This window comes from Astatotilapia calliptera, chromosome 16 (genome assembly GCF_964374335.1).
Source record: "Astatotilapia calliptera chromosome 16, fAstCal68.1, whole genome shotgun sequence".
NCBI classification, from domain to species: domain Eukaryota; kingdom Metazoa; phylum Chordata; class Actinopteri; order Cichliformes; family Cichlidae; genus Astatotilapia; species Astatotilapia calliptera.
The window spans coordinates 30,613,156-30,626,092 of record NC_137437.1 but is presented as its reverse complement, the minus strand read 5'-3'; the positions used below and the strand labels follow the sequence as shown (position 1 = coordinate 30,626,092).

The following is a 12,937-nucleotide window of genomic DNA, read 5'->3' as shown; positions in this document are numbered from 1 at the left end:
CCTTTGGTGTTGTTGTGAGTCTGTTGCATCCATACTGTGCTCCCCATATGCACCTATAGACAAAGAAGGAAGACATGGCAGTGTTAGAATAACCAAAAAAAGGTTTTTTGTTTTCCAGTGTGCATGCATTTCCAAAGATACCATGTGACTGAAACCAGAGTCACTCCAGACTACAGAGACCTCTGTTATTGTTAACCAGTGGCCTTTGACCTTACAGTGTGAACCTTGTTTACAAAGTACAGCAAGAGAAAGCAAAAGCAGAAACACTATGGACTGTGTTTCAGTCCCTCTTTATGAGAGCGTTTACGAGGGAGCTGCATTTTTGCAGTGTGTAACAGTTCCCTCTTGAATACAGCACGAGAAAGAGGGAAGAAAATGCTGGGAACAACAAAAACTTTACACTGAGCATAAAAGCAGAAAAAGATGAATATTCATATTTTTAGATTAGTCTTTTAGTTCTTACTGTTAACTGCTGAACTAATTTTGGGGCTTTTGCTACATTTTGCAGAAATTATCTGCAGAAAAAAAAACCCCGTGACACACACACAACTGTGGAAATACAACTACAATAACCTCGTAACATAAGTTACACTTTTTATGTTCTTGAGTCTTTCTGACTAAACCTTCCCTGGCTCTGCTCTTTTACTGTTGATATGCCAGTGGCAATGGGAGCCAGATGACTGTGCCAGACTAACCAGAACCTTTAGGTCTGTTCCCAAACCGCTGTGCCCACCGCATGTGTGAGGCATTCAAAAACACCAAAGGGATCGTTGTAAATGAACGAAAATGAACCTCTCTTATTTACTGTATCGTTATGCTTACAATTATCATCACAGATGTTCCTGTTAAATGTTAAGGTACCAGTTAAAAAAATATATGTATCCATAGAGACCACACATGGGGCTGAATTAGGGGAAAAATAAGTGGGCTCAAATTGACTCTTGTTAGTGGTAAAATGGTGAAAAATAGATTTATTTAGAACAGTTAAGGTGAATCAAAATGAAAACAAAACAGGTACTAAAACAGAACCTGCCTTAAAAGTTTCTGTTGTACAATTACAATCAAATAAACACAGCCAGGCAAACAGGTAATGCACTGGAAGCAATAACTGAACAGATTCACTGAACGAGTTTTATATCTGACATTCAGTCAACTTAATGTCAGAAACTTTTTGCCTGACCACAGAATGAGTCCATTACTCATACAAATCTCTGAAAATAGTGAATAGAAGTTAGAAATGAGCTTTCTGATCATGTTTATAGAAGACCCAGTGAGTCATTCATCGTTTTGATCAAATGTGAGGTCTACATGTATTTGTAACTTTACTTCTGTAGATCATCACGTGTAGTTGGATAATTGACTGACAAGCAGTTTCGTAGCTGCTGGTAGAAGCAGCAGGATGAACTGTGAAGTATAGCCTCAGTCAAATGCTGCCAAACTGACTGGACAGAGATTAACGGTGGAAGTGGGTAACAACCCAAAACAAAATGTAAAAGCAATGTTTCTCAAAGTTAAGGAATGGGATATTTCTCAATGGCATGCAAAGAAAATCCTGTTTTCACTCTGAGAGATGGATTGCACATTCCAAGATGGTGCCTTATTGGTGAAGACAGAAGATAATCAGGAGCACAATTACCAAAAATAAAGAAATAAATGAATGAAAGGATAATTATATAAATAGATAAAAAATAAATAAAATAATAATAAAATAAACCACAACTTTAAAGGGGATAAAATAAAACAATCTTACTGAGAATTCCCAAATGTTTATTAGATCCGATAATAAAATGTCACATAACTTCATGAGTGAGTGAGTTAGCATTTAGCTTAAAGCAGAGCTGTAGCTAAGAACAGTTTAAATACGCGACCAAATCAAAGCAGAATACACTAAAATAATGAAAGCACCTTTTGGTTATATTTAAATTTTGGAAATTCAAACATATTTCTGTCTTGTGACAACATCTGACCTTTTCAGTATACTTACTGTGGACCTCAGGCATGCTCTGTGTGTCATACTCACGAGGCTCTGGAAAACAGAAGAGCAGCGCGCACATGGCTTATTAATTTGCATTTAATTATAGTTTCATATAAGTGATCCGATTCCTGTAATTACTATCACATTGTTCTCCTAATTGCAAATCTAGACGTAATGACATTAGGTTATTAACTGCAATAAATAGCTCAGCAAACTGAGATAATACAGGTAGTCCTTATACTTTCCACATAAAACAATAATCAGAAGCAGCAGTAGCAGCATTAAACGGCAGAGCCAAAGTGAGAGTTAGCCAGTGGACTGAATTAGACTTTTGTATGTGAACAAGACTCTTTTGTAAGTATCAGCAAAGAGTGTGAGGACAGGATGACACCCTCCGAGCTCTGGGGGCCCAGCGGACCATAGAATGCATACAGCAAAAAGACAGTAAAAGAATGTGTGCCTATGTGTGGAAATGCATGTTGATTTCAGTCCAAGTGGTCACATGCTGAGTTCATTTTAAACATAATACATCTGTTAACATGCATTTTTATGACTGTATTTCACGGCTACAGCTTGCATCTGTGGACACTGTGTGCTAGATTCCACATACATACACGACAAACATTTTGTCCTCCTCCCTCCACTTTTGCTCTGCTCCTGGTTGGACGAGCCCTGCAGGACCGAATCCTTCAGTTCCAGGCACAGAATGGGAGACATGTGAGTGAATTATCACAAGGCCCACGGGAGCTGCATCGGCCAACCAACTTGCTCTGTATTCCTTCCCAAAATCCTCAGGGGTGACTCAGCGTAAACAGTACCAGAGGTCTCGGCTGTTTCTATATAATTCATCACATTCGCTCATCTCCTGATGTTGTGATCTCAAAGGGTAATCTGTTGTGAGTAATAATGCTTGAAACTGACATAAAGTATGCTTCAAGGATCACTTGTATCATATGCTGTGGGTGTGGCCTCAAAATGCAGCGTGAGCAAGTTCAAAAAGAGAGGAAAAAATGGTTTTGATGAGGCCTAATAGCGTCACTGGATCAGACTTTAAACCTGAGCTGCACACAATAAACAAACAGCATTTTCCTCCACCTTAGTATCTCTGGTAATAATCTCCCGCAGGGCAGAGTTAGAATAAGCATCCTGGTCAGCTGACGACAAAAGAGAGATACAGCTGTGAGGAGCCAGAAAGCAGGAAAAACAGGAAAGATGGAAGATTAAATCCCTGTGACAGATCTGGCAGCCTGCTAATATTTGAGAAAGAGAGCAGAAACTTTCTTCTGGTGACTTAGTGTCAGAAAAATAAAGATGCTCATACAAAGACGGCTGACAAATTAAAGGACAAGGGTGACATAAAGCGTCTTGGACCACAAGATTGGCGCCATTGCAAACACCATAAACACTATTGTCTCAAAATATATTCTCTAATTTGCCGTTTTCTTTGATGGAGAGGATCTGATGATTGCAGAGGCCCGGGCACAGCATTACTTTCAGTCTGCGTGCATCACTGTGAAGAGCTTGCATTTTGTTGTCCAGTGAAATATAATAATATACATTACAACTCCAATTCTTGAACTCAAACACAGTTCACAGATGAGATGGCGATCGTCACGGTGACGTTTTACCAGTCGAGCTGGAGTGATGCATATTTTCCAAGCAGCCGCAGTATAGTATGCAGCTGCTGAATCTCAGTGAAGCCTTTCATTTAGTGGGGATTTCTCATGGTAAGCTCAAGCAGACTTCCATGACTTCGAGTCAGTGCTCTCTGACTCTGGCAGATTGAACTTTTGACCGGCAGCTTCTCCTCAGGGCTTGTAAAGAAATGAGTGGAACAGATGGAAATTTCTTAAGATTGCCTCTTCAAAGCCACCTTGACCTGAGGCTTGACATTACAACACATTTGTAACCTTTTATTTGCACTTGTTTGGATATTCATGTAGACATTCCCTACTTGGCAACTGCCCAGAGCAGCAAGTGTTTGACTGCTAACCACTAAGCAGTTTCTAATTAGTCAGTGGGGTGTTAATCTTTTTTCTTAAAGGCCACCATGACAGTACGCTGACTGGCAAAAATGCACATTTTCAGCAGCAGAACCAGGATTATGACATTCCAGACATAAGCTTGGTTTGAAACGAAGTAACAAACCAGACAGAAGGTGGATTGCTCACCTCCTAAGTCACTCTGAGAGCGGCTGCCTTCTCCGTCGAACCTCCTGAAGAGGGAACGCATCACCTTGGCGCTGCCGAAGCGCTTGAAACGGGCACGGACGTTCTCATGGTACCACTCCAAAGTACCGATCTTGAGTACTCTGTAAGTGAGAAGAATGGAAGGAATCAAAATATAGATGCTAAAGAAGTCATTCACAGATGAGGTTCATTCTGAAAATGAATGCATATGCATTTTATATTAAGAGATTTTCTTCTATTTGTTTATTAATTCAAGTATAACATTACATGTGAAACGTTTAAAATGAGAACACATGGTGAGAAATGAGCCCCAAATGAGGCCAATTTATACACTATCCCATAATATCACATAGAAAATACTTGTGGGAATACAGACTTGCCAGCAAAAAGAGCTGTATTTTGCTCTTTTGCTATAAAACAGCAGTGTGCAGGTTTAAGCATGAGATACATAGCATGATGCTTTCCAGACACTGGCCAAGCTCCATTAAAGAACTTTTTAGTATGCAGCTTCATCTCAACAAACAATGGTATCATGGTTCCATATGGAGCTGATTTCAAGCAGGATGTATTGAAATCTATCGCTGCATCCAGCAGAGCCTAAGCAGTAAAAAGGATTTTTTAAATATCTGTTTAAAAAGCAGCCAAACATCCATCAAAGCACATCGAACCTGACGCTTAACCTTTGATTCAACAACAGTCGCCTCAAAGCTCTTTAACTACTGACAGGACATGGGTTGCCTCTTTGTTTATTAGTAATCTGAATGTGTTATTTGCTCATTTTTATTCATCTTATCAAGAAAGAACACAATGTCCTAAAAACATAAATTCACTTTTAGAAATGTCGAGTTGCCACAGCAAACCACAACTTGCAAATCAAGCTTAGCATCAGTTCAGGCCAGAAATACACAATCTCAGCTTTAGTCGCTCAGTTCAGCAGATGGAAGAGCTGGTACCCATCTACAAAACCAGTTGACAATTGTCATGTAGAGCAGTTTGTGCTATTTATGTTTCTTGAACCTGTCAAAAGTGCTGCTCGCTGCAAGCCTCTTTGCAGCCCACCACCTCTTTTCATGCTTTTTCTGACCTACTCTCTGTCACATTTACTATGATTAATGCCTGCTTTGTAGAGTGTCTTGCTGCTGAACTCTCCACCTCTGGCTTTCCATGTATGCATGTGGAAGGAAATCCCGCTGAAAATTAACAGAGGAATCTTCTTTTGACTTTAGTTTTTTCTGGCTCTAACATATTAAGTGCTTTCCCAGGTACACATCCCAGAGCTCGCTGGTCAAGTTATTAAGCATGGTTAAAGGCATGTCAGCACAAAGCTTATGAAGCTCATGGAGACAGTGTGTTGTCCACAAATGACTGGTTTAAAACTTGAACTTGAACTGCATTTATAGTTACAGTTAAATATATGATTTCTTGTATTCAACATGACACTTAGTTTGAATGACCATTTTGAATTATTCTTACACTGGTCATTACCTACCTGGTCATGTGACAGGTGTCACACACCCAGCCATCCTCCTTCTTGTTATAGCGGCCGCAGGACTTGCAGATGTAGAGCTGGCAGTCCAGGCACTGATGCTTGTTGTTAAGCAGGAATTTAAAAGGCTGGAGACATCGAATGCAATGAGACTCAGTCAGGCTGGTCTGGTTCCCCAACAACTCTTTCTTGGTATCTTCCCTCTCAACCTTGGTCTTTAGATCCCTGAAAACAAATAAGACAACAATATGAAAGGCTAGCATATCCACAAGAAGGCAGACTGTCAACAAACAAATAATCTTCCAGGCCTGGTAGAAGGTTTTATTTCACATCTGGTTCATTTGATATAACATTAACCAATTTACTGTATGACTTATGAATGTAGAAATAGTCGTGGGTTAAAAACATGCAGGTCATTTTCATGCATTTGTAAAGAGACAAAGCAGAAAATGCATGGGAAAACAGTGTTATACATACAGTACAAGAAATCCTTGAGAGAAAATTACTTCACATTTTTACTCCAGGGATCCATCCAAACTGACTATTAAATGCTTGTGGCACTTAACACACTGATCTCCTATATATTTAGTCAAAGTGCATATTTGGCTTTTAAGTGTGACTGATATACCCATAAACTGCCAATATAACTTATTAAAATTTAGCCCAGATGATCGGTATAAGACGGATAAAGCGAAATCCAGCTGCTGGTCATTAATAATGACATTTAAAATTATATCTGTTAAAATGGAGAAACACTTAATAAATAACACCACTTTCACTTAAAGTAGATATGGGTTAAAACAAGCACGCACACACACACACACACACACACACACACACACACACACACACACACACACACACACACACACACACACACACACACACACACACACACACACACACACTTGTCTACATAGTGTAACTATAGATGAATAGATGACAGACAGATTCAGGCAAGAGCTAATATTGTGGCTCCTTTGAAAAATCTATCCGTCTTCATTTTAGATCGGTAGCGGTTGGTTTAAAAGTTTAAAGAATACAAAAAGCATGAGACAAATTTGATTTGTATTGAATTTGCTAGACCTCAGGTTTTTGCAGATTTTGAGTAATACTTGAATTGCAATTCTACCAGAATACATTGTGTGATGGACCAAGTTGGAAAAGCAGGAGTCATTAGAAAAATAGGGTTTTCATTTATTTAACCCCAAAAATTATATTTACAAAAGCAACAAATGTTGAAGTCATAAAAGAGGTAAAAGAAACAAAACCCACCTCTGTTAAAGAACTGCAAACTTAACAAACCAAACAACTGGCCAAACAAACAACTGACCTAAACAGGAAATGACACACAAGGGTAAATATAATGGCTGATCAGACCACTATGACACACGAGTGGTAACTAAACAAAACACAATCATAAACCACAAAAATGATGCAGCATAGTCTAGTTTGTTAACAAAGATCAAAGAAGAGAATCAAAAACCACTAAACCCTAAAGTCAAATATCTAATCAAATACAAAAGCTTTTTTTAATGAAAGGAAACATACATTCTCCCCTTCAGCAGGAAGTGGTGGTGCCGTCCATTTATCCCTCTTTGTATTTAACAGCTTCAAACCCTGGCCATCACCTTTTGTCTGGCAACTCTCACGGATCATGGCAGGTAAGAAGTAAAAGAAACAAAGGTTAGTTAAAAATCAAACAAAGCAATGAACTGGTATGAATAAGTAAACGATATGTGCGCGCTTACAAATAGAACAAATGTATCCAAACCAATCAATAAACTTACTGGAAACTAAAGTGTGTTATTGTGTTCAAATGAAGAAATGAAAATACACAAGAGTTACCAACTTTAGAGTGTGGAGATGGGTTTGGCCATCACAAATTGCAACACTGGTTACGTTCAGTAACTATGAGCCATTTTGTGCTCAAGGGCATGACAAAACATACCTATATTCATATCTGTGTGAAATAGCCTCCATGTCATGTGATCAGTCCTTCTGCAGATTGCAGTTCTTGACAGTCCATATCCAACATCTAGAATAAGACACTGCAGAACTACACTAACACACACCTTGACTTTGTTGTCTTATCAATCATTTCTACACAATACAAAAAATCCTCTTGCTACTATTGGTTGAGGTCATAGTAAATAGCCAACTTGTAAATGCTTCTAACATACCTGCAGACAGTTAAAGTCATAAGACGGTTAGCTTTTTGTGTTTCCTTTATGTGGTTGATCATCGTCTGAAAAAAAGTCCTGATGCCATTCATTGATGCTAGGTCATTCATATCTTTGTTCGGTTGTACTTTGGTTGATCAAAAGTCTTACGGCAGAACTGGACTTCCCTCACGCCATTTCCAAAATACTCAACTCATGAATCCTGTGGACCATTAGCTGCTGCTGCTTTGGGTGTATTTTTGTGTCCCTGGACACCATCGGACAAAGTTCCCCCCTTTGACTCAAGTATTTATGCTTCGCTAAGCTAACCATAGCCTACACCGCTGAGTCCGAGACAATTTAAAAAACACATTTCCCCCCAGATGTTCAAATAATAAAAATTTAGCTGTCATGAATGAGATTTGAAGGTTAATTTCTAACTCATTGCTCACTTTGTGTTTTTATAGCTGCAAAAACAAACCTCATACTGCTGCATTAAAAAAAGATTTTATGAGTCAAATTTTGGCTGACACTAGTAAAGAGATGGCTGTCAGCACATGGATGGCAACACATAGCTTTATTTGGCACCTCTTTTCAAAAACAATCATGTCAGCCTGCTACACTGAAAAGCCAGTAACGGGACAAAATTCTAGCAAGAGGAAAATGTTTCACTGTGACTTTTTTGTTAAAATTACATTGTAATTGCTGTAATTATCAAACTTTTGATATTGTTATTGTTGTAAAGTTTTAATCAGTTTTAACCTTCTTCCTGTTCAAATCTTTCCTCTTCTCTGCGTGGCTTGGAATCTGCTTGCATGTGTGTTAACAATGACTTCATTGCTTTGAGTCAGATCATTTTGTTCTGCAACGTTTTTAATTCAGACTTTTGCTGATTGTTGGATAAGTAACAGCTTCACTCGGTGCTGAAGGATGCTAACAGTAGTGCGGTGGAAAAATTCAGATAACAACTCCCAAATGTCACACAGCATGGGTGGAGTCTGGCAAAACACCCGCCGGGGATGAGAGGATGCTTATTGTTTATTAAAGATTTATTTTTTTTAAAGGCCATGCTTTTTAAATTATAGCCCAGATCATTGGGATGAATGGGATACTTTGTAAGCCTCTTTTAACCTTTTGCAGAAACAGCTGCTGGCCACTAGCAGTGCGATTTAAAAGTAATATCTCTTAAATCTACCCTCCTCTGAAACATGAAATCCCACAAATCTGGTATACAAGATGCCCTTCTATGATTTCAACTACACATGTGTGCTGTAGGCAACTACCATACCTGCCAAGCACCAGGGCATGACTTGCAAAGTCAACTATCAAAAGACAAGTGCAGCAGCATGCAAAGAGGGGAGGATAGCAGAAGTTTATAAGTGGAGCTCCCAAAAAACTGCAACAAGACTTTTATGTTCCAATGACTGATGAAGGTCGTGAAAGCACAAGAAATTATCACTTCACAAGTTTCTATAGTAATTATTCAAAATTACATCAGTTAATGTTTTTTTTTAATATACTTAAGGGCAATGGAGACTTTCAGCAACAGCACAAAAGGTTTTGATTAAGAGCCATTTGAACGGTTACCTCGAAAATTTGATCGGCTCCTGAGAAAAATATTTAGAAATGTTGCTGCTAAGTTTGTCTTTCCGTAGCTTGGTACCATTAATTTTGTTTTATTTTCAGCTCATGTTTCCTGCTGAATGTCTTTACAGTAGCAAGACTATGACAAAACTATAACCTGCAGATCACATAGCTGAAACAATGAGCGAAAAGGGGCTTGATTCTTCAGTAGAGCTGAGCAGGACTACACACTGGTGCAATCAGTCTTTGTTGATTTGTCTATTTCACTCTTTAGATTTCTAAGCCGATCTTCTCATTGGGTCCAATTCTCCAAACAGACTTAACTATGAGCTTTGTCTTATCTTCTTCAATAATCATGTCAGGGACCTGTGCACTTACAGGCTGCACTTGCTCTAAAGTACTTTTTGGCTTTAAATAGGACCACTAGCTATTGATGCTCTAATCAGAAAAAGTGTTTACTGAGGTCATAATGAGCAAGTCCATCTTTGATATACAGTCTGTGTACACACCTTTTACTGCTATCTGAGAAGGACATGTTACTCAGATATGATCATAGTCAAATCTGTCCCACTGTCTCACTGGTGGGTATGAAAGTGACCATATATAAGAGCTAGTCAATAACTAGCCTACATTTTACAGGTATTATTGGATACATGAACTAATCATTTAAGGAATGCTGCACAGTCATAAAATATCCAATTCAACTATATTTATAAAGAACCTTAAAATACCCAGCACAGGACCAAAGTGCTGTACTGTAAAGTAATTGTACAGAGCTGAATATGTAATATAAATAAATACAAAAAGCACTGCCAACAATAAGCAAAAGGCTAACAAAACTTTGACACATTGCTAATATAAATAATATATTCACTAGTACTAACAGTAAAAACATTTCTCAATAAACTGTAAATATCCAGATTAATAGAACCTAAATATTTAAACGCTATTAAACACACAAGTATATGCAGAGTATTTGTATGTACCTCTGTAGTGTAAACAGTAAGATTCAAAGAGTGTTATATTTTTCTTCAGTGATATTTTATTTTATAAAAGTATTAAAATAAGTAAAACAAAGGGGGCCATTAAATTGTTTTTAATAAAAATAGTTGAAATAACTTGGGCAGCACAGTGATGCAGCATTAGCCCTGTGCCCTCACAGCAAGAAGGTCCTGCATTTGACCCAGCCTTTGTGTGGGCATGCTTCATGTCCTCCCTGTGCTCACCTGGGTTCTCTGGTACCTTTAGGCCCGTGACTGCTAGGATAGGCTACAGGCATTTCATTTTCGAAGAAAATAAAAACAACAGATGAATGAAATAACAAATTTTCTAAACATTTAAGCATTTTTATCCTTAAATGCTTATGCGTTTATAGAAAACTTTCGTGTATTCCCCAGCACTCTCCAGTATTTGATTAAAAGCAGGTAGTGCAGAGTTTTTGCTTAACCGGCAAAGCTCAGGAATCCGGGTGCGGCAGCCAGGCGTTCAGTTAGTTACTTTAGTCCTCATAGCTGTCTGCCTGTTCCCATACATGGCGATCTCTCTCTGTGGCTCTTCGCATAAATCTGACTCTGTCTAGCTTAACTCAGCTGGTGTAGAGAGTCTTAGTAACATCATCATCTTTTATTCTCCTGCTGACTCAGCTCTATCTGACAAGTTGCTGTAAACTAGATCTAAGCAATTGGAAAAGATCAGGAGTGAGACATAAAAAGGGAGGGTGACACCCATACACAGACGATTAGGGCTGGAAAATAATAGTTTCTGAGGAAAGAAGCAGATGCTGCCCTTTGGACTTTTAAACAGTCTGTTGAAATAGCGCTAACCCACTTTAGGTCAACTTTCCTCTGATTGGCTTCTCCTCATAAACAGCATGCGTGTGAGGTTTCTGTGCCTAAGACAGGTTGTAGGGATATTAGGGATATGTGCTCTCATCATTAAAATCCAAGACAATAGATACATGCATGCATAGAACCAATTATTACAAGCGGGCTGCAGCCTCAGCTTTTGGGAGTACTTTTTGGGAGTACAGGAACTGACCTAATTATTTGAAATACGTGAAAAAGGAGACATCTAAAAATAAAACAAACACTAAAAGTGCAGTGTATCATATTACAAATCTAAGGTTTTATATATCAATACCTAAAAAGAAATTATCTGGTTCCATCTGCTTACAAGTCTCTAATATAAAAATAAAACCTCAGTTTAACAACAACACGTGGGATAATTACACCCTGTGATTATTTAACAAAAGCTGAATCGAACTGAAGAAGCAGTGAATGAAAAATTAAGCACACCCCATGATTCAGCAGCTTTTAGAACCAGCTTTAGCAGCAATAACTTGGAATAATAGTTTTCTATGTGACTTTGAGGCTTTCACATCATTGTGGAGGACTTTTCGTCCACTCTTCTTTACAACACTGCTTCAGGACATTGGACTTTGCACACATTCATTTATACACAGCGCTCTTAAGGTCCCACCACAGCATTTCAGTCTGGTTGAGATCTGGACTTAGAAATGAAAAGAAAAAATCAAAGTGCTCTACTTTCATTACTGAATGAAGTAGTCAACAACTTGAAACCCACAAGATGTACTCTGGATATTGTTCCATCTTGTTTACTGAAAGATGTTTTTGATAATGTGAGTATGAGTCCCTCCGGGTACTCCGGCTTCCTCCCACCGTCCAAAGACATGCAGTTAGTGGGGATAGGTTAATTGGTTAATCCAAATTGCCCATAGGTGTGAATGTGGGAGTGAATGTGAGCGCGAATGGTTGTCTGTCTGTGTGTATTAGCCCTGCGACAGACTTTCGACCTGTCCAGGGTGTACTCTGCCTCTCGCCCTATGACAGCTGGGATAGGCTCCAGCGCCCCCCGTGACCCTGAAAAGGATAAGCAGAAGCAAATGGATGGATGGAGTATGAGTTTGATTTCCATGTTCAATAGCAGTCTTCAGTCAGGCAAAATCTGCATCCAACAGTTTTATCCAACTTCAGACCAATTTCTAAATTGCCTTTTCTTTCTAAAGTCCTGGAGAAAGTTGTCCTTCTTCACCTCCAGACCTTTCAAGATGAAAATGGCATTAGTGAAGTATTTCAGTCTGGTTTTAAAACTCACCACAACACTGAAACTGACATTTCAGTGACCTTTTAACATTTATTGACTTGGGAGATATTGCCATTTTAATACTATTAGACCTCAATGCTGCCCTTGATATAGATCATAGGATTCTTTTCTCTCAGTTGTACATTGTGTTGGAATCAAAGGGACTGCATTGGAATGGTTCAAATCTTATCTGTCCCACCGAAGTTTTTCTGTTATATTGGGGGATACATCATCCTCAAAAACCTCACTTTCTTGTGGGGTCCCCCAGGGGTCCATTCTTGGCCCAGTCCTTTTCCCCTATGCTCCCTATGCGCTCAATTTTTTTTTTTTAACAATATGGCATCTCATTTCATTGTTATGCAGACGACTCACAGATTTACCTACCACTGAAATGTAAATTTTTAAGTCCTCTGAAGGTTTTACTAGATTGTTTGGAGGA

General features: G+C 38.7%; 1 protein-coding gene across 7 annotated transcripts in view; it reads right to left on the bottom strand.

Moving 5' to 3' along the window:
- The window catches only part of mlphb (melanophilin b), a 44,075-nt gene that overhangs the window by 19,397 nt on the left and 11,741 nt on the right, over window positions 1-12,937 (bottom strand). For 5 of the 7 annotated variants that reach the window (XM_080290317.1, XM_080290319.1, XM_080290318.1 and 2 more), the window contains exons 3-6: window positions 5,654-5,875; window positions 4,147-4,286; window positions 1,985-2,026; window positions 1-53 (exon numbers count right to left, since the gene is read on the bottom strand). In XM_080290317.1, the coding sequence (XP_080146443.1) occupies window positions 1-53; window positions 1,985-2,026; window positions 4,147-4,286; window positions 5,654-5,875 (457 nt within the window). Of the gene's footprint in view, window positions 54-1,984; window positions 2,027-4,146; window positions 4,287-5,653; window positions 5,876-6,925; window positions 6,984-7,201; window positions 9,716-12,937 lie in introns of those variants that run through there. The other 2 variants (XM_080290321.1, XM_080290320.1) reach the window with 2 other exon arrangements.